Raw genomic sequence first — 22,157 nt, forward strand, 5'->3', positions numbered from 1 at the left:
GGTCTATGACCCCACGTCATCTCTTGAACTGTACACAATGAGACCACATAGCCCTACCCACAGGTCCCTGGAAACCTAACTAGGGACCTAGTTTTGAGGAGACAGAGATGAATGCAGACCTCCTTTTCCTTACTATTTCTTCATCCTGGGATAGTCCCTGTGCCTCTCAGGTCCTCCCCAGTCTCTAAACCTGCACCATGGGAATCAAGCTAGAATCTACTTCCTAGGGACATCACCCGGTGTATATGAGATAATATCTATTACCCCTGTGGGCTGGTGTCACATGTACCTAAGGCACAAACTTAGAGATGGAAGAATAACAAGGAGGGGTGGGATGTAGTACAGAACACCACTCAAAACAGGCCTGGGCTCCAAGAATGTGATATTGGGACAGTCACTTCCAACTTGGCCTCATTTTCAGGTCAACACCATGAGGGGGTTGCAACTAATGGAAATTCAGATATTGCCATCTGTGGCATAAAACCATTCAATTGTTTCCTGTTTTATGGAGAATGAGACCGAAGTGCCTCATCTTGGCCTATGAGGTGGGCAGCCTCCACAGTGGTACCCAGTAAGCCCCACCCATGTTATACACTTCCCCGTGGAACCACAAAGAGGTTAGTAACTGGCTTCTGAACATAATAAGAGCCAAAGTGATGGGATGTCTTGTCTAAATTTTAACTAAAAATGTCCCTCACTTCCTCTTACTCCCTCTCTCATGTGCCATCTCTCTCTCTCTCACTCTGTCAAATCCCTGGAAGTGAGGAATCAAATACCAGTGTATTGGGGCTGCCCAATGTGGAGGCACATTGAAGAGAGAAGCAAGGGAGTGCCTGGGCCAACAGACAGAAAGGAACTCAGGCTCTCAATACAAAATGAATTCTGAAGGCTGAGAGTGAACTTGTGGGCCAGTCCTCCCCTAGTCGAGCCTCAGTTGAGGCCACAGCCCCAATCTGTTAAACTCACTGAGACAGAGGCACCCAGCTAAAACATGCCTGATTGCTGATCCACACAAATTGTGAGATTGTCAACATTTGTTGTTTTGAAATGCAAGGTTAGGGGCAATGAAGTCAGAGAGGGAAAGGTAACGAACACAGCCTACCAGGCCCTGGCCCTACCTTCCACCCTAGCTCCTGTTCTCTTCTCCCAGCCTCCCTCCAGTTGCATTGGCCACCTTTCTAACCTCCTCTGGCCAAACTTACTTCTGCCTGTGAGACTCAGGACCAGTGGTGCCATCTCCCTGACACACTGCTCCCAGACTTGTGCAAGGCTGACTCCCTCTTGTCATTCCGGTCCCAGAAAATGTCACCCTAGAGAGGTCTTTCAGACCCTCCTACCCAGTGACGCCCAGCCCTCCCTCACAGCCCCCTGATGTGTTTCTCTACAGCACTTGCTCTTTTCTTTCTCATGTCTTTGCTTTTGTCCATTTCCCCTCTAGACTGTGAGCTCCCGGCAGGCAGGGACCACTTGGTCATTTTCATCCTGCACTTCAGCCCACCAGGGCACCTGGCACAGGGTGAGTGCTCAGGACACAGCTGCTGAATGAGTATATGGGTAGATCTTGCACCCCGCCCCCTGCTTTTGACCAACTTTCATTGTGGAGATGAACACTAGTAATAGGAGGTACAAGTTGTTTCTGAGGCAGGGGGACAGCCAGAAAGACCTCTGGTTGACTCTTCGCTGCTCCAGGAGCTCAAGAATAGTTCAGTGGACACCAAGTAAATTCCAGGATTACAGCAGAATGACTTGATATATATATATATTATGTAATGGTTACCAAAATAAATTTAGTTAACATCAATCACCAAACAGAAAAAAAGATTGTTTCCTGATGATGAGACTTTTTAGGATCTACTCTCTTAGCAAGTTTCAAATATACCACACAGCAATGTTAACTTAGTGCTGTATATCAAGTATACCTCAATACAACTGAAAAAAAATAAAAGCAAAAACTCACTGGCCACCACTGACACAAGAGGCTGCCCGCCCCCTCGTGGCCAGAACTAGCACTGCTGCCCAGGCCGGAACTCCAAACAGAAAGGAATCTTTCTTCAGGTGTCCTCAAGGCAGATGCTCTCCAGGGTCCCAGGGGTAAAGCAGCAGGACCTGTCAGCTTCGAGGGAGTGGGAGGAATCTCGGGAGCCTACCGTGCACCTCTCTTGCTTTTCCCCACCAGGTGTCCTCTTCACTCCTAAGGCATCCTAACTGCAGCCATGACAATGATTTCCCCTACTTCCAGATGAGGACCGCAAGGGTCCAACAAGGATTAGTCTTCTCCCTGGACTCTGGACTTGGTGTCCAGTGCTCTGGCATCTTCTTCCTTATCCTCAGTTCTCATCCACCCAAGCCCCCTAGCCTCGTCAGTTCTAAAGGATCTCCAGGGGCTGGAAATCATTTTCTCAGGGTTTCAGAGCACAGTAGGTCATCAACAGAGAACCTAGTCCAACAGACATGTAGTGAGTGCATGGAACACTTGGAGTCACTCGCTGGATGCACTCCACTTTATACAGGAGGACCCTCACTGAGATCTTCTCTCCTGTTCCCAATGCCTACACAAAGGGAGGATGGGCTCATCACAGTTTTGGGTGCCCACAGAGGTGGACTGCAGGACCCCAGTCCTGTGATCCCCAGGCTGGGCCAGGGATGGATCTGGAACAGGTAGACACCTAGGAACCTTAGGGATTCCTCTTCCCATCTCTGGGCCCCTGTGCACGAATCTAGGAGAACGGATGCTACTGCCCCGTGGGAGAGCTGCCTCCAACCTCTCTCCCTCCTGCCTCTTGTCACATCCCCGGTGTCAGCTCTTTCTTGACTGCACCTCAGTGTTCTCCATATGAGAAGTCAAGTGTGACGGAGTGTGCCTGTGCAGGTGTGATGATGAGGAGAGGAAAATGACCCCATATGGAAAAGGGTGCGCAGCAATCCTCTAGGATCTTAAAGCCACTCATTGCCAAAGGAAACCTGAGGGAAGAGGTGGAGCCTTGGCCAAGTAAGCTGGAGCTCTCTCTAGTCTTCAGGACTCTGACGACCTCCTGTGGTCTGGGACAGTACCTGCCTCTTTCTAGGCCAGTTTCCCAACTGCACAGTGAGGGGTAAGATGTGCAACAGCACAAGCATGTGCTCGGCCAGGACAAGTCATCAGGCCCCATAGATACATTAAGTATGTTTTAATGTGTATTGAAGTGTATTGAAGACATTAATATTGCTGTGCAATCATCACCACGATCCATCTTCAGAACACTTCTCATTTTACAAAACTGAAACTCTATACCCATTCATGAATAATCCCCCATTCCCCCTCCTCCCACCCACTGGCAAACACCATTCTACTTTCTGTCTCTCTGAATCTGGTGATTTCAGGAAGCTCTAGAAGGGAAATCACACAAGGTTGTATTTTTGTGACTAGCTTATTTCATTTAGAGTAATATCTTGAAGGTTCATCCATGGTGTGCCGTATATTAGACTTTCCTTCATTTTTCAAGGATGAATAATATACCATTGTATGTATATAGCACATTTTGCTCATCCATACATCCCTGGACAGATACCATAGCAAGGCCCACAACCAAGCCCAAAATAAAATGGGGCCCCAGCCAGATTTTTCTCAACAGTACCCTGGAGACTACTTTTTTAAGCCATATCCCATATGATATTTACTAAGGATTTAATCTTGGGCCGAGAGTTGCTTTTCAGAAACTCCATTTCTCTTCCTTAAGCAAGTTTCAACTACTTTGAGCCAATGAGACAACAAGACGGCTTGCAAGACTCAAACTGCAACTGCATAAGTGACTGGAGGATGAACTGGGGGACCAAGAACTCCCCTGCCAATCATGTTAAGGACACCGTCTTTTGAACGTGGGATGTGTGACAGAACATGAAAATCTGTGCTTGCACAAAATAAGTGACTGGAGGATGAACTGGGGGACCAAGAACTCCACTGCCAATCATGTTAAGGACACCATCTTTTGAACGTGGGATGTGTGACAGAACATGAAAATCTGTGCTTGCACAAAATGCCTAGGACTGCTCCCAAACTTACTGCACCCGCTCCTTTGCCCTTTTCAAGCCCTTTTCAACAGCCCATTGGGGAGAAAGATTTAACCTTCGTCTCTTTGCTGGCCAACCTCGTAATAAAGCTTTTTCCCCTTCTACAAGAGCGGGTATCCTGTTTGGCTAATGGGTGCATTGGGCTGTAAGCCCTTCCTTGATTACAATACTTGTGTGGCTTCCATGTTTTAGCTATTATGAATAATGATGCCATGAACATGAGTGTTGAAATATGTCTTTGAGAACATGCTTTCAACTCCTTGGTGGGGTATACACCCAGAATAGGAATTGCTGGGTCCTATATATTTTTAATTTTTTTTAGGAATTGTTATACTGATTTCTACAGCAACTATATATTCCCACCACAATACACAAGGGTTCCAACTTCTCCACATCTTGGCCAACAGTGGTTCTATTCTTTTTCTTCTTCTTTTTTTTTTCTTTTTGATAGATGCCATCCTAATGAATGTGAGGTGGTCTCTCACTGTGTATCTGATTTGCATTTCCCTAATGATTACTGATGATGAGCATCTTTTCATATGCTTATTGGTTATTTGCATATCTTCTTTGAGCAAATGTCTACTCATATACTTTGTTCAATTTTGATTTGAGTTGTTTGTTTTTTGTTGTTGAATTTAGGAGTTCTCTAACTATTCTGGATATTAAGCCTTTGTCAGATACATGGTTTGCAAATATGGTCGCCCATCCTATGGGTTGTGCTTTTACTCTGTTGATAATGGCTTTTGAGGCACAAAACTTTTTAATATCCATGAAGTCCAGCATATGTATTTTCCTATTTTATTGGCTGCTCTTGGGTGTCAGAACCATGAAATCATTACCAAATCCTATCTTGTCAAGTTTTGCCTTATGTTTTCTTCTAAGGGTATTATAGCATTAGCTCTTACACTTAGGTATTTGATTCACTGGGAATCAAGTTATGTATACAGTGTTAGGTAAATGTCCAAGTTGATTCCTTTGCATGTAGATATCCACTATTTCCAGCACAACTTGTTGAAAAGACTTTTCCCCATTTAATAATCTTGGCACCCTTGTCAAACATCATTTGATCACATGGGTGAGGGTTAATTTCTGGGCTCTCAATTCTGTTTCCATTGCTCAATATGGCTGTCTTTATGCCATGACAATGCTGTTTTGATACTGTAGATTTATAGTAAGTTTTCAATCAGGAAGAATCAGTCCTCCAACTTAGTATCTCCTTTCAAGATTATTTTTGGTATCTGGGCTTATTTGAGATTCCATAAGAATCTTAGGATGGGTTTTTTTCTATTTCAGCACAAAATGCCCTTGGGATTTTGATAAGGACTGCACTGCATTTGTTGATCTCTTTGGATAATGTTGACACCGTCACAATAAGGAGTGTTCCAATCCACGGTGATCGGATGTCTTTCATTTCTAATAGTGCCGGATGGCTGTTCGGGGGGGGGGGGCCCTCCTCGAGGTAGTCGTGAAGAAACCCACAGTTCCTCCTCACTGTGCCTTCACCATTTCCTTAGAACCCATCAACAGTCAACAGAGGTCAAAATGCATGTAAAATGCACGCAGGAAGTTTTCAAAGATTGGATGTGCATGGAGCACACATTTCTTCCACTCCTCTCCATTAGCAAGAACCACGGACTGAAGCAGCAGACCCTAACACATGGAGACTGCAGACTCACCCAGCAGACCCCAACAAACGGGGACTGTGGACTAACTAAGGGCCAGGGACTCGGGTTCCTGGCAGAACCATCTGGCAGCTCAAGCTGAACCACTAAGCCTTTGCCTGGCACTGCTGACTAACCAAGTGCTAAGACTGATGCTCTCTTAGAGCATCCTGTCAGTCTAGACTGACCCACTGACCCTGGACTGGAAAGCCAGGTAGATCAGGAGGTCAAGGCAAACAGAGTGGATCTCAGATCCAAGAGAAACTTACCCACAGCCCTCAGAAACAGTGAAAAAGATGGAGAACTCAAAGGTTTTGCTGGTACCAATGACTGTTTCTCATCCTCGAAGCCATCAGGCGTCTCCTTTGGATCCCACTGCTGCCACCAAACTGGTACAAAACAAAATAAAATTCAGTAAATTTTAAACATCTTATTGGCTTTATTCAACAGTTCATGAATCAGGCAGCATCCAGTCTAGCAGAGAGAAAGGACCTCCAAGGAGTTCTACAAAATGAAGGAATTTATAGGCAGAAGGGAGCAAGAACAAGGAAGTTACACTAGATAAAAAAGCGGGTTGGTTACTGCAAGGTTACTTTCCTTTAGAGGATGGCAGGGTTCTATCAGGAAGATGACCTACCTGCTGCGCATGAGGTGATTCCTGATTGACTGGTTTAAGATTCTATTCCTGGGAGGGCCAAAAGTCTAATTAAGTCTCGACTTGTTTATGTGAGGCATAGCCTAAGCGGCTCCATTTGGGTCTGGTGTCTTGTTTTAAACACATGACTTCTGCTGGTCCCTGCTTTCCCCAGTTACCCCCCGGCTGTCCCTTCACTGACCATTGTTGGTCACACACCCACTGCACCTGCCTCCAGTCCTTCCCCTTCAACACCGTAATCTCACACACAGCTCCTCCCGACACTGTCATGACGTCTCCCACCACACGTCGCCTATACTTTCCACACTGCCATCAAGATGCTTCACAAACACCACCACCATTTATGTCCAATGGGCTGAGAGGCCTGCCCGTGCACTGGGAATCAGGAGCCGCAGGGTCTGTCACTTGGCCTCCAATCACCTATTGTACCCCAGCTGAAGGGCTTACCCTGCGGAGACACTCAGTTTTACCCAACTCAATCGCACAACATCTTTGCCCCAGGCTTCCTTCAAAATGCTCCACCCACTTTCTGCCCCAACTGCTCCTTGAGGAGTCATTTTGGGGTAGCCTTCGAGACCACCTTGGTGATTTTGTGCTCAGGCCCAAACAGATCTTGGCCGACAAACACTTTAACCATACCCCCTGAAATCATATAGCATAGGTAACTAGTGAATGGGTGCAAATTACTGGTTTTACTTCCAAAGGCCGTAATGAATATTTCACACCAGGAACATCCACTTTTGGGTTTTACTGTAGGCTGATATCACAAGGCTCTCACACAGTGAGGCTCTCTCTTCCCCAGCCCTCTGAGCAGATTTCTCCAAGCTATATTCTGCAATACATCATTGTTTCTATCTCAGCCTGCTTCCCTCAGGTTGCAGGTCCCCTGAGGTTCCTGCCCTGACTGGCTACCACCAACCCATAGAGACACTGTCAGTCCTATAGGACTGGGTGTTCAGTTCTACTAGGACTGACTGACTGGACTGGACACAGGTGCGGTGGCCCTACCCACGCAAAATCAGGTAACTGAGGCAACCAAGAAGTATCAAAAACCTTAACCCAACATCGACAACAACTCCATAAGACCCTATCCTAGCCCTTGTGGAACAGTCTCATGAGTCTCTTGCCTAAATGGTTTTAGAGAATGGCCTGGCCCTAGATTGTCTATACCAACCAACGAAGGAGGGGTTTTTGCCTTTCTTAGAACCACTTGCTGAATGTACATCAACACACAAGTTCAAACCTACCTCCACCAGATGGCCCAAGAGGTTAAAATATTGCGTAATGTTACCTAAATCTTTTAAAAGATACCCAAGGCCCCCGAGATCACTGACCTATTTTCATGGCTGGTCTTTCCAAGTTGGCGACAATGGAAACAGACTGGATTTTAGACTGTTGCTTGTACAATTTTAGGATCTGTTACTATAGCCATCATCGGATATTTACTCTCTTGGCTACAATGTGCCCTATCCCTAATAACTCTATTAATTACCCTTATTAACTATCCCAACCAACTTTAAATTAACTAAATTAAAATTAATCAATACCCTGATTAATTTAAAAAATTCAAAATTTTTATGGAGAATCTACTTAACACAGAATACACTGTTGTAAGCATTTAAAGTATACAGTTCAGTGCCATTTAGTACAATGATTATGTCGTGTGGTTATCACCACTAACTAATTCCAGAACATTTTCAACACCCCCAAACAAACCCATACTCATTCACACTATTTTCTCCTAACCCAAGCCCATGAAAACAACTCATCTGTTTTCTCTCCCTATTGATTTGCCTATTCTGGACAGTTCATTCAAATGGCATCATGCTATCTGTGGCCTTTGTGGACGACTTCAGTGAGCACACATGTTTCAAGGTTCATCCATGGCCGAGCATGTAGCAGTAGCTTATTCCTTTTTATGGCTCCATAATGTCCTATATTATGAATAGGGCACATTTGGTTTATGCAGTCATAACTGGATAGATATTTGGGTTTGTTCCACTTTTGGACCACTGTGAATAATGTTGCTTTGAATATCCATGGAAAAGTTTTTCTTTGAACATATGTTTCCAATGGTCTTTTGGACATACCAACCTTGTGACTCACCTGGTCCATGGTAATTCTAGGTTTAAGATTTTTAAAAATGGCAAACTGTTTTCTGCAGTGGATGCATCAAATTACTTTCCCACCAGTAATGTATGTGGGTTTCCCATTCTCCATATCTTTACTAACACTTGTTACTTTCCATTATGTGGAGTATAGCCTTCATTTTGAGTGTGAAATAGTATCACACTATGCTTTGAATTTGCATTTTCTTAATGATTTATGATACTGAGCATCTATCTAGTGCTTATTGGCCATCTGTGTTTCACCTGGAGACATGTCCATTGCAGCTAGTTACCCATTTTCATTGGGTAACCAATGAAAATGGTTTCATTTCAAATTTCTTTGAATGAAGTTTCATTTCAAACTTCTTTGTTTTTTATAATTGAGTTCTAAGAGATCTACCCCAGGTAGATTCCATGGCTCCAGGCTCCCCGGGGGCTACTAGGAACTCAGGCCCGTGGCTTAGCACACCACCTGCCAGTTCCAGCAGCCATAGACAGCTCTCATGGAACCAGGCTTCTGACAGGCTTCTGCAGAACCAAGCCCCCAGCCCACCCAGGTGCTTGCTGACTCAGGCGGCCCCAGGCAGCTCCCATGGCACCAGGCACTGGCAGGTTCCCATGAACCCAGTCTTCCATCTTGACCCAGCGCCTGCTGGCTCCTGCAATCTCAGGTAGCTCCTGTGGCCCCAGGCTACCAGGAATCCAGACTTCTGGCCCACACCAGCACAAACTGTCTCTCATGGCACAGGCTTCTGGCAGGCTCCCGTGAGCCAAGACTCTCAGATCATCCCAGCTCTGGCCAACTCTCATGGCCCTGGATGACTCCTGTGGTCACAGGCTCTCAATGAGGACCTGCCAAACCAGGGTCCAGTGGGGTTACTCGTGAACTCAGGGTCCCAGCTGTGCCCAGGGCCAGACACAATACCGTGGACCCAAGCTTTCCACTCACCCCAGTACCAGGCTGCTCAAGGACTCCAGCAACAAGCCTGCCCCTGGACACCACCAGATGGCCTACCCAGGACCCCTAGATGGGCTGAATGTGAAGGCTTTGGTTTACTAAAGCCAGTCTGTAATAAGTGGAAGAAATGCCTACTTCCTCAAATTTGCAGACACCAATGGAAGGTCACAAGGATCATGAATAATCAAAGATCCACGACACCACCAAAGAAAAAGAATAAAACTCCAATGACCGACAAAGAAATGGAGATATAGGAACTATGTGACAAAGACTTCAGAACAATGCTCTTTGAGAAATTCATAAAACTCTAAGGAAACAAAGATAGACTACTAAATAAAATAAGGAAATAGTGCATGAACAAGTGAGAAGTTCAACATAGAAACAGAAATCGTTAAGGAAAAATAAACAGAAATCCTAGAGTTGAAGAACACAATGACTGAACTGAAGAATTCAATAGAGACCTTCTAAATCAGATTCAACCATGTACAAGAAATAATTAGTGCACTAGAAGATGTGTCATCTGAAATCATCCAGTCAAAGGAGCAAAAAGAAAAAAAAGGAACAGATAAGATTGGGGAAAGGCAGTGTGAATTATGGGATACCTTGAAAAGAAATAGATAAGCATTATTAAAGTACCAGAGGAGAAGACAGGGAGAAAGGAAAAGAAAGTTGACTTAAAAAAGTAGCAGCTGACACCTTCCCAAATCTGAGGAGAGATGTAGACATCCAAGGTCCTGAAGCCGATCAGTCACCCTAAAATTTCAAACTAAAACATTCTTCTCCAAGACACATTGTAACAAAACTATCTAAACTCAAAAAAAGGATCAAACAACATGATCAAGTTCAACATGATGCAAATCAATGAATGTGATGCACCACATTGATAGAATGAAAGATAAAAATCCTAAAATAATCTCTGAAATCAGAAAAAGCAGTTTGACAAATTCAGCGCCCCTTCATGATAAAAACTCTCAAGAAAGGGTTACAGAAGGAACATACCTAAACATAATAAAAGGTTTACATGACAAACCCACAGCTAACATCATATTGAACAGTGAAAGGTTGAAAGCTTTCTTGCTAAGACAAAGAACAAGACAAGGGAGCCCAGTCTCAACACCACTCTTCAACATACTGCTGCAAGTCTTAACCAGAGACATTTGGCCAGAGAAAGAAATATAAAGCATCTAAATTGGAAATGAAGAAACAAAGTGGTCTCTGTTTGCAGATATGATTTTATGTAGAGAAATACTTAAAGACTCCTCCCCAAACTGTTAGGACTAATAAACAAATTCACTCAAGCTGCAGGAGACAAAATCAACATATAGAAATCTCTTGCCTTTCTCTACACTAACAATGAACTATTTAAAAATGATATAAAGGGCCGGCCCCGTGGCTTAGCGGTAAAGTGTGCGAGCTCCACTGCTGGCGGCCGGGGTTCGGATCCTGGGCGCGCACTGACGCACCACGTCTCCGGCCATGCTGAGGCCGAGTCCCACATACAGCAACTAGAAGGACGTGGAGCTATGACATACAACTATCTACTGGGGCTTTGGGGGAAAAAATAAATAAATAAAAATTATTAAAAAAAATGATATAAAGAAAAAAATCCTATTTACAATGCCATCAAAAATAGTAAAATACTCATGAATAAATTTAACCAAGAAGGTGAAAGATCTAGAAACTAACAACTATAAGACACAGAGGAAAGAAATCAAAGACACAAAGAAATGAAAAGATATCTTATGCTCATGGATCAGAAGAATTAGTATTGTTAAAATGTTCATGCTATTCAATGCCATCTCAAGATTCTCTGCAATTCCTATTAAAATTCCCATGGCATTTTTCAGAGAAATAGAACAAATAATCCTAATATTCATGTGGATCCACAAAAGACCTCCAATAACCAAAGGAACCCCGAGAAAGAAAAAGCTGAAGGCATCACAATTTCTGATTTCAAATTTTATTACAAATCTATAGTAATAAAAACAGTATGATACAGGTATAAAATGAGACACCTAGACCAATAGAACAGAATCAAGGACCCAGAAATAAAACCACACACATACAGTTTGCTAACAGTTGACAAGTCAGCTAAGAAGACTCCATGGGGAATGGATAGTTTCTACAACAAATGCTGTTGGGAAAACTGGATAACCACATGCAGAAAACTGAAATTGGACCCCTATTTTACACCACTCTAAAAATGATCCCAAATTGAATTAAAGACTTAAAGGTAAGACACCAAATATAAAACAACTAGAAGAAAATATAGAGAAAAAAGCCCCATGAAACTGGTCTTGACAAAGATTTTTTTGGATATAATATCAAAAGTGCAAGCAACAAATGCAAAACTTAACAAGTGGGATGACATCAATCTAAAAAGCTTCTGCATAGCAAATGAAAAAATCGGCAAACTAAAGGGGTTAATATCCACAGTATATAAGAAACTCTTACAACTCAACAGCAAAGAAACCAACAAAACAATATGAAAATGGTCAAAGGACCTGAATAGATACTTTTCCAAAGAAGACATAAAAATGGTCAACAGGTACATGAAAAGATGCTCGTAATCACTCATCATCAGGGACATGAAATCAAAACTACAATGAGATATCACCTCACACCTGCTAGAATGGTTATTCTCAAAGAGACAACAGACAACAAGTGTTGGCGAGGCTGTATAGAAGAGAGAACCCTGTGCACTGATGGTATGAATGTAAATTGCTACAGTCACTATGGAAAAAATATGGAATTTTCTCAAAAAAATAAAAATAGAAATATATATAAATGAGCAATTCCACTTCTGCTTGTATATCCAAAGGAAATGAAGTCACTATTCTGAAGAGATATCTGCACCCCCATGTTCATTTCAACATTATTCACAAACAGAGAACATGGACACAATCCAGGTGTCCCTCAATGGATAAATAGATAAAGAAAATGTGAGATATATGTATACATGTAATATATAATGGGATATTATTCAGCCATGCAGGAGAATGAAATCCTGCATTTTGAGATACCATGGATGGACCTTGAGGCATTGCGCTAAGTGATATAAGTCAGACGGAGAAAGACAAATACTATATATTCTCACTCATATGTGAAATCGAAAAAAGCCCAACTCAAAGGAATAGAGACAAGAATGGGTTTCCCAGGGTCCCGGGGTTAGGGGAAATGGGGAGATGTGAGTCAAATTGCACAAATTTCTAGCTGTAAAATGAACAAGTTTTGGGGATCTAATGTACAGCATGGTGATCATAATTAACAATACTATATTATAGACTTGAAATTTGTTAAGAGAGTAGATCTTGAAAGTGATCACTAGAAAAAACAAGTTAATTATGTGAGGGAATGGAGTGTTAACTAAGGGTATTGTGGTAATCCTTTCACAAATCACCATCTTGAACACCTAAAACTTACATATGTTATATGTCACTAATATTTAAAGAAATCTAAAAAAAAAATCTCTCAACAAAGTAAAACCCAGGACCAGATGACTGCACTGGTGAATTCTACCAAAACATTTAAAGAAGTATTAAAAACAAGATTTCTTACACTCTGTCAAATATTGAAAAAGAGGGAACACTTCCAAGCTCACTTTACGAGGCCAGCATTACCCTGATACCAACACTAGACAAGGACACTAAAAGAAAATAAAATTACAGACCATTATCCCTGATGAACATAGATGCAAAAATCCTCAACAAAATACTAGCCAATTAAAAATGAATTCAATAGCATATTAAAAGAGTTATACACTACCACCAAGTGAAATTTATTCCTGGTATACAAAAATCGATCAATGTAATAAGCCACATCCAGAAAATGAAGGGGAAAAAAATGACCAACTCAATTGATGCAGAAAACCAATTGGCAAAATTCAACGCCCTTTCATGATAAAACACTCAACAAACTAGGAATAGAAGGAAAGTGCCTCAACATAACATAAGCCATATATGAAAAACACACAGCAAACATATTACTGAATGATGGAAGACTGAAAGCTTTTCCTCTAAGATCAGGAACAAGGCAAGGATGCTCACTTGCACCACTTCTATTCAACACAGTATTGAAAGTTCAAGCCAGAACCATGAGGCAATAAAAATAAATAAATAAATAAAAGGCATCTAAATTGGAAAGAAATAAGTAAAATGGTCTCTGTTTGAAGATGATATCATGTCGTATGTAGAAAAATCCAAAAGACTCCACAAAAAAGCCGTTTGATCTAACAAATGAATTCAGAAAAGTAGCAGGATACAAAGTCAACACACAAAAATCGGCAGCATTTCTATACACGAACCATGAGCTCTCTGGAAAGGAAATTACAAAAACAATTCATTTATAATAGTATCAGAAAGAATAACATGCTTAGGAATTAACTTAACCAAGGAGGTGAAAGGCTTACACCATAAAAACTACAAAACATTTCAGAAAGAAATTAAAGAAGACGTTCATAAATGGACACACATCCCATGTTCATGGATTGGAAGGCTTACTATTGTTAAAGTGTCAGTATTACCCAAAGCAATCTACAGATTCAATGTATTCCCTATCCAAATCCTAATGATATTTTTTGCAGAAATAGAAAAACCCGTCCTAAAATTCACATGGAATCTCAAGGGACTCAGAACAGCCAACAACAATCTTGCAAAAGAAGAACAAAACTGGAGGACTCACACTTCCTGATTTCAAAACTTACTACAAAGCTACAGTAATCAATAGTATGGTATTGTCATAAAGACAAACATAGAGATCAATGGCATAGAATAGCAAGCCCAGAAACAAACCCTCACATATATGGTCAAGTGATTTTTGACAAGGGTGCCAAGACCATGGAATGGAGAAAGGTTTCTTTTCAACAAATGGTGCTGGGAAAACTGGATATCCCCATGCAAAATCTTGAAGCTGGACCCCATCCAACACTAGATACAAAAATTAACTCAAAATGGATCAAGGACATAAATGTAAGACCTCAAACAAGAAAATTCTTAGAAGAAAACATGAGATTAAATCTTCATGACACCAGACTTGGCAATGATTTCTTGGATATGACACCAAAGGCACAGGTAACAAAAGAAAAACAATGGAAAAATTGAACTCCATGAAAATTTTATAAGTTGGTACATCAAGAGGCACCCACAGAGTGGGACAAAATATTCGCAAATCATATTTCTGACAAGAGACTGGTATCCAGAATATACAGAGAAGTCCTAAATTAAACAAATAAAAAACAAGCCAATTCAAAAATGGGCATGGATTTGAAGACTCCGTTGCGAAAGAAGACTTAGAAATGGCATATAAGCACATGAAAAGATGCTCAACACCACTAATCATTAGGGAAATGCACATCAAAACCACAATGAGACACCACCTCACACCCACTAAGTTGAGTGCTATCGAAAAGACAAAACAGCAAGTGTTGGCCAAGATGCGGCAAAATGGGAACACTTGTACACTGTTGATAGGAATGTAAAATGGTGCAGCTGCTATGGAAAACAGTGTGGATGTTCCTCCAAAAAATTGAACATAGAATTATCATGTGATCCAGCAATTCCACTTCTGCATATACACCCAAAAGATTTGAAAGCAGAGCCTTGAAGAGATATTTGTACACCCATGTTCATAGCAGTATTATTTACAATAGCTAAAACGTGGAAGCAACCCAAGTGTTTATTGACACATGAGTGGATACACAAAATGTAGTATATCCATACAATGGAATATTATTCAGTCTTAAAAAGGAAGCAAATTCTCCAATATGCTATACATGGATTAACCTTGGAGACATTATGCTAACTGAAATAAGCCAGTCACAAAAAGACAAATACTGTATGAACTGAGAGTAGTCAAATCATAGAGAGAGTAAGTAGAATGGTGGCTGCCAAGGGCTGGGGGAGGGGAGAAGGGAGGGTTATTGTTTAATAGGTATAGAGTTTCAGATTTACAAGAGTTATGTGGATGAATAGTGGTGGTGACTGTACAACTGTGGAAATGTATTTAACGCCATTGAAGTATACACTTAAAAATGGTTAAGATGAAACACTTTTTGTTATGTATATTTTGACTCAATATACAAAAAGGAAAAAAAAAGAAATGAGCTATCAAGTCACAAAAAGACATAGTGGACACTTAAATACATACTGCTAAGTGAAAGAAGCCAACCGGAAAAGGCTATATACACTGTTCCATAGTTTTCATATATTCCAATTACACGACATTCCAGAAAAGGCAAAACTAGAGAAACAGTATAAAGATCAGTGTTGCCAGGAGTTGGGGGGCAAGGGACGAAGAGGTAAAGCACAGGGATTTTAGGGCAATCCAACTCTTCCGTAGGATACTGTCATGGTGGATACATGAGATTATGCATTTGTCAAAATCCAAGTACATGACAGCAAGACAATGAACTTTAATGTAAACTACGGACTTGGTTATGAACGCTCTATGAGCATCAGCTCCTCACTTGTAAGGAATGGACTGCACTAACACAGGTGGTCAAGCAAGATGTTAACCGTAGGGGAAACTGTGGGGGAGGAGGGAGAAATGCTCTGCACTCTCTGCTGAATTTCTCTGTCCATCTAAAACTTTCCTAAAAAACAATCTATTAATTAAAAAATAATCAATGGAAGGTAGGGAGTGGGTAGAAATATAGACGAAACAGGAATATCAGAATATTAATAAATGTTGAAGCTGGGTAATAGAAACATGGGGGGCTATCACACTTTTCTGTTTAATTTGTGTATGTTCAAGGTTTTCCACAATAAAACATTTTTAAAGCTCCAGATTAAATCTAGATTATATGTACAAGGAATCAAAGAATGTGAAGAAAACAGATATTTTTGAAGCAAGTACACTGAGGGAACGTGCAATCACACTGGATAGAGAGTGAACGTCCTGGTTCTACCAGGAAGGTTCAGAGCTCAGTGAGCAAGGCAGGTGACAGCACAGTCAGGGAAGTGACAGATAATGATCACAGAAAAATGTTTGCCCTCACTAATCACAGAAATGCCAACCATGGGCCCTGACAGAACTGCCCCAGGATTTATAATGTCATGACACCCAGAATTAGAGCGGGCTCAGGGACAGAGCACCACGTCCTGTGAGAATACCAACCAGCATCGGCTTTCTGGAGGGCAAATCTCCCTAACCCTGGAACCTGCAGGCCACTGGCTCGGCTGCTCTGTTGTATGGAATCTGTCCAAAAACAAAGGGATTGGGTACAGATGATGGACTGAATAAACACATGTAGAGCCCCTTTGACATAGAATCCCTTAAAAATGACCCAAAGATTCCTTCATTGATGAACAAATTCATAATAGCCTTGGGAACCATCAAGAGAGCCGACATTTTGATGAAAACATCAAAGAGAGTCAACAGTTGGTGATCGGAGATCCCAGTGGGGAGCTCCATGTGAGCCATGAAGACCAAGCCACAGTGTCCTCTCTCCCTCTCCCTCCTCCCCCTGCCGTTCACCTAACACCTTCTGCATCGCCCCTCCACTCCCAACCACTGCCCACCTCACGCTCCAGGAATACAGGAGCAGAGGCACAGGGCGCCCTTTCCACGACCACATCTGTCCTCTTGCTCTCTGCCCGTCACCAGGCAGCGGAGCTCTCTTGACATTAGTACAGCCATGTTTGGCCGCTCCATTGACCTACAGCCACCAGCACAAAAAGAAATATAAAAGCTGCTTTCTGCATGGTGGGAACTGGCCCTTCTCCCATGGAGATGGTTGCAATGTGTAAAAAATTCAAGGCCCTTCAAGCGCCGCAGCCTGGGGCAGACTGGCCATCTGAGCTGGGCTGGGAGGATAAGCAGGGTAAACAATGCACGTACACAACTACTGGGCTGGGACAATAGCCAGAGGGTGGGGCTCAGTGCTAGTACGCCACTGATAACCATTTGTGCATGGGAACATTGAATGCTCTCTCTGTAAACTCTGTAACTGCTTATATAAACTGCTGGAGACTGAGACACGGTGAGAGTTCCACCTGTGGAAGAGACGCCTTGCCCAGGACTGTGATTCCCGCCCAGCAGTGTCAATTGACAGGACTCTCCCAGCAGTGGGGCATGGATGTTGTGAGTAATTGATTTATTGTGAAGTAATAGATCTGATGTGTTCTCTTTTCAGTCAACCTGGTGTTTCTCTTTCTGGTTGATTTGTGTCATTTCACTTCAGTCGATCCGGTGTTTCCTTATCCGATAGATCTGATGTTTTTCCCTCTTATTATATGACCTATTCAAATGTGCTGCTATCTCAGCCGATGGGGATGTTTTCCCTTTCCAGTCGAGCTGGTGTTTTTTCCCTCTTATTATTTGACCTATTCAGATCTGTTTGCGGACTATCACCTTTACCATCCTCTCTATAATAAAATATACCTTCAGTCCATTTGTTTGGAGTGGAAAGTTTCTTTTACCTCTCCAATCGAATCCCCAAACCTCTCATAACAGGAGCCCAGCCCGGCACCTCTTCAGTGCCCAGCAGACTCCTCCTCCCCATCTGGTCCTACCTGCAGCACAGACACCTTGTAGCTAATCTCCGCCTTACAAACAAAACTCTCCCTTGGACCCATGCTCCCTTTTGGTTATTGTCCACTTTCCCAACTCCCCTTCATGGCTAAACCTCTTAAATAAAGTGCCTCATACCTACTGCCCTCCCATGGCTTCCCTTCCCCCACTCTAGACCCAGCTTTATTCTCACCCTCTCAAGGAGACTGAGGTCACCAGTGATCCCATGTGGCCGAGTCCAGCCATCTTTTCTCCATTCTGATCAGAGCTGTATCCCATCCAGCTGAGCACCCTTCCTTTCTGCAATACCCTTTCCCCTCATGGTTCCTGCAACTTCATGCTCCACCATTTCAGGCCCCTTTCCTGGACCCTCTTCAGCTACACCTCTGCAAACACTGCCTGCTCCTAGGCTGGGCCCAGGGCCCTTCCACAGCTACAGTGTCTCCAGGAAACCTCATTCAATTCCACGGTTTTAAATATCTCTGACCTCATCCCGACTCTGCTGACACACTGATGCAACTTTAAGAGGTTAGGTGCTAGCTCCCCAGCATCAGTACCTAAGGACTATCTCAGACTCGATTCGTCTCAAAATTTCACTGTCATATGAGTTCCAAAATAGCATCAAATCTTTCCAAAAGGAGGAAAAATTTGGATACAATAAACAGTTGTGAACAAAGTAACCAATAAAACGTATACTTACATCCAATCATGGTTGCTTGATGGGGAAAATAAGAACACAGAACTAAGATCAGATATTCTCAAGCCGGGGACCGGAAGGTGATGAGTTGGGAGTGTAAAACACAGGAACTGATCAACTCTAAGCATTTACAGAAAGAGAGGCAGAAATGGTTGTTCCTAAAAGCTGAAAGACACCCACTAAAGGAATAGAAAAATCATGAGAAAACCTAACAAATTAAAAATTAAATTAAATGGTAGACTCACATTCCAATTTATCAATAATCACAATTGTAAATAGATCAAATTGCTCTATAAAAACATGAAGGTTCTCAAGTTGAGTTAAAATATTGTTATAAAATAAAGGGATATAATATGGTTGAAAATAAGGAGATAAAGAAATAAGACTTTAAATGGGACAAAAAGGGGTTCTCTGTGTTGATAACTGTCAGGGACACTTATGCACCTAACAATATGGTCTTGAAACATAAAGCAAAACTGGACAAACAAGAAGACACAGGCACCCCAAGGGAGGTGCCTTCCCTTTCCACAGGGAAACCTACCTTACCTCTCTTAAAAAGCCACAGGTCAAGTGATACAGTAAGTTAGGAAACAGATCTGCTGACAAACACAAAAAAGCTAGATCTAGCCTCAGCCCCAGGGACAACGTAAGCATCTAGTGGAGAGCGAACATTCTCCTCAAACCACGATGAAACAGTCACCACAATGGACTGTGTGCTAAGCCACAATGAAATCTCTCAAGAGTCCAAAAAGCAGAAATCTATAAGTGACTATATTACTGGAACTTAAAGCAATAAAAGTAAAAAATAATCACAAAATATTGGCTCCCCTCCCCCAACATAGCCACTTGAAAATCTGTCCACACCCTTCTAAATCTCTCAGGTTAAAGAGGGAATCCAGACAGACAGGAGAAACTCTTTAGAAATGAACAGCAATGAGAGCAGCATGAGGCAAATCCATGACGTGGGGACAAGGGGACGGAAGAAAGGACACAGCCTCCACTGCAGGTATCAGGGAATATCACCTGTACAGCAAGCTGAGCACTTCCCTCCAAGAGCCAGAACAACACCACAATAAAACCAATGACAGCAGAATGAAGGGAGAATTCACCAGACAGGAACAACAACATAGACCTGAGCAATGGAGTCAAGGGCTGGCTGTCTGGAAAGACCTGTAACAGTGAGAAACCTTGGTCAGTCTGACCAAGAAGAACAGACAAAGGCACCAAGAGGAACAGACAAAGGCACCAAATTGTACCATCAGGTACGAGAAACTACAGAAACAGCTTTAACGTGATATGAGAACATAGTGGATAACTCTGACCAGGACATCAATAGTCCTCAGCTGGAGCCGTCCTTCCCATAGGATGCATCTGGAAACATGCGGGATGGGTTTTGTTTCTTGTTTTGGGTTGTCCTACTGGTTGTTGCCCCAGGGGTCCCGGAGATCCTGAATAGCCTGTCACATAGACCCGTTTCCCTCTTGAAGTGTTACTGACATCTGGGAAGACAAGCACTGATCCAGATTAAATGAGCAATGTGGTAGGAAAATGTTTTCCATGGATGTATAACAGGGAAAAGATGGCACCCTCAATATGTAAGGAATATCGAGAAACCAATGTTTACAACTACTAAACTGTAAGAGAGCAGGAAAATCAGAAACATAGCAAAGAAACACACCAAAAATATATCCAACCTATTTGTACAGGTGGAGAAATATGTAGGTAAAGCACAGGAAACAGTGGAGGAGATTACACACCAAATTTTACTACCGACAAGGAATAAAAGTTGGGAGGTAGGTGAGAAATAGGAGTTTTTACCACTTCTTAGCTTATGTATTTCTCTAGTGTTTTAATTTTTACAAAAGAGAATGTATTCTACTCAAAAAGATGTTTCAAATTTTAAAGAAATTATTAAAATGTTCAAAATGACTTCAGTTCAAGGATATTCATTAAAACATGTATGGAAAGCACCTCCCCATAATGTTAAGAGTCTCCTATAACTTTTCCAATAGTTTACTATGTCGATTTTATTTCACATTTAGATCCTAACTCATTGGAATTTACATTTGTGTGAGGGATGCAACAGAAGCTGATTTTCTCCTGTTCAAGTGGAAAACCAACTATCCAGGCACCATTCATTGAGTAGGTCTGGCTTTCCCAGCTGACCTGCAATGCCTCCTTCCCCACCTGCTAAACCCTGACAACTACCGGTGCCTCTTGAGCACCCTAGAGCGAGCGGGGTGAGCTCTGCAGCCTGGGCTCCCTGTGTGCAAGGGGCGGCTACCAGCAGAGCCTTCTCCCAAGACAGCAGCAGGCATGCTGCACACAGAGGTGCTCAGGGGCCGTCTGCTGTGGAGCAGGAAACTCCTCATGAGGAGCAGGCAGTGGGGGAGCCCTGAGCCCCAGGACTGACCTCGGCTGGGGGCAGCAGGCTGCTCAGTTAGGGAGCCCCTCCCTTCAGCTCGTCCAGCTCCTCCTGCAGCGTGTGCACCTGGCTGTCGGCAGCTGCCCCTCTTCAGCTCGCTGTCCTTCTCCACCTGCTCCTGCAGGCGGCACCCGTGCTCCTGTTCCCCCGGGACCAGAAGCAGTAGGAGTGCAGCGAGTCCAGGAGTTCTTAGGCCCCAGCGCTGACAGGATGACCCCGCTGAGGGACCTGGGGCCGGTGTTGCTGTGTTCATCCTGCACATCTTCCACGGCTGGCTCCGGGGTGACATCTGTTGGAGGGTGAAGGGGCTCTGGGAGAGCTTCTGAGGCATCATTGTGAATGATGAACGTGGGGGCTCTGGGCCAAGCTCTCATCAGGCCCAAGGCTGGCCCCACTGTAGGTGGGCTCCACATCTCTCTTCAGCCTCTTTCGGTCAACAGCCTCTCGAGGGACAGATGGCCTCTCTTGAGTGTGTGCTGAGCAGAAACTGTAAGAAGGATGCCAGCCAATAAATCTGCATGCCTCAGATCCTGAGGGATAAAGTCACCCACGGAAATGCCACTCTTATCCAGCAGGCCCTGGCTGGGAAGAGGCGGTCTCATCGCCAGCATCTACAGCAGACCTGTTTGCATCTCCCTGGCTGCCTCACGCTGTGGAGACCACACTGTCTCCTGGAGTTCCTTCCAGAGACTCTTTGCCCGCTCCTGACTGGTGGCTTCCTGGGTGGCATTGGGTTCGGGTTTGCCCTGCAGAAGGGCTCGCTTCAATTTGCGGGACCCTTCCTGGGCCCTCAGGTTTTCCCTCGAGGATGAGGATGAACCTGAAGCTCCTTTCCCATCTGCTTCACTGGCATGTTCCTCTTGTCCCTGGCGGCTATCTTGGTCTCATTTCTTCTGGGGCGGCAGTGGCCTTCACCTCCTCCTTCTCAGTCAGGTGGAAGATGGAGGGCAAGGCCGTGGGCTTTAACATGTAGTACTGACCCTCCAGCCTGTTCAAGAGTTTTTTTTGGTGAAATGTTCACTACAGATGAAAGAATACTTAATAGGGTCCAGTCATCCCTGTGAACAACTTTTAGCAACTGGACAAGACGTTTTGAGT

At 43.2% G+C, this 22,157-nt stretch overlaps 1 protein-coding gene across 8 annotated transcripts in view; it reads right to left on the reverse strand.

The window, feature by feature from the left end:
• LOC131418962 (ral guanine nucleotide dissociation stimulator-like 3) overlaps window positions 1-21,349 on the reverse strand; it is a 167,192-nt gene extending 145,843 nt beyond the window's left edge. For all 8 annotated transcript variants that reach the window (XR_009223103.1, XR_009223102.1, XR_009223101.1 and 5 more), the window contains exons 1-2: window positions 21,126-21,349; window positions 5,978-6,097 (exon numbers count right to left, since the gene is read on the reverse strand). Coding sequence is in view for 4 of the 8 variants with exons in the window: in XM_058563527.1 (XP_058419510.1) it covers window positions 5,978-6,097; window positions 21,126-21,348 (343 nt within the window). In the remaining 4 variants the exon portion in view is untranslated. The remainder of the gene's footprint in view (window positions 1-5,977; window positions 6,098-21,125) is intronic.
• Between the last annotated feature and the right edge of the window lie 808 nt (window positions 21,350-22,157).

This window comes from Diceros bicornis, chromosome 20 (assembly GCF_020826845.1).
Source record: "Diceros bicornis minor isolate mBicDic1 chromosome 20, mDicBic1.mat.cur, whole genome shotgun sequence".
NCBI lineage: Eukaryota > Metazoa > Chordata > Mammalia > Perissodactyla > Rhinocerotidae > Diceros > Diceros bicornis.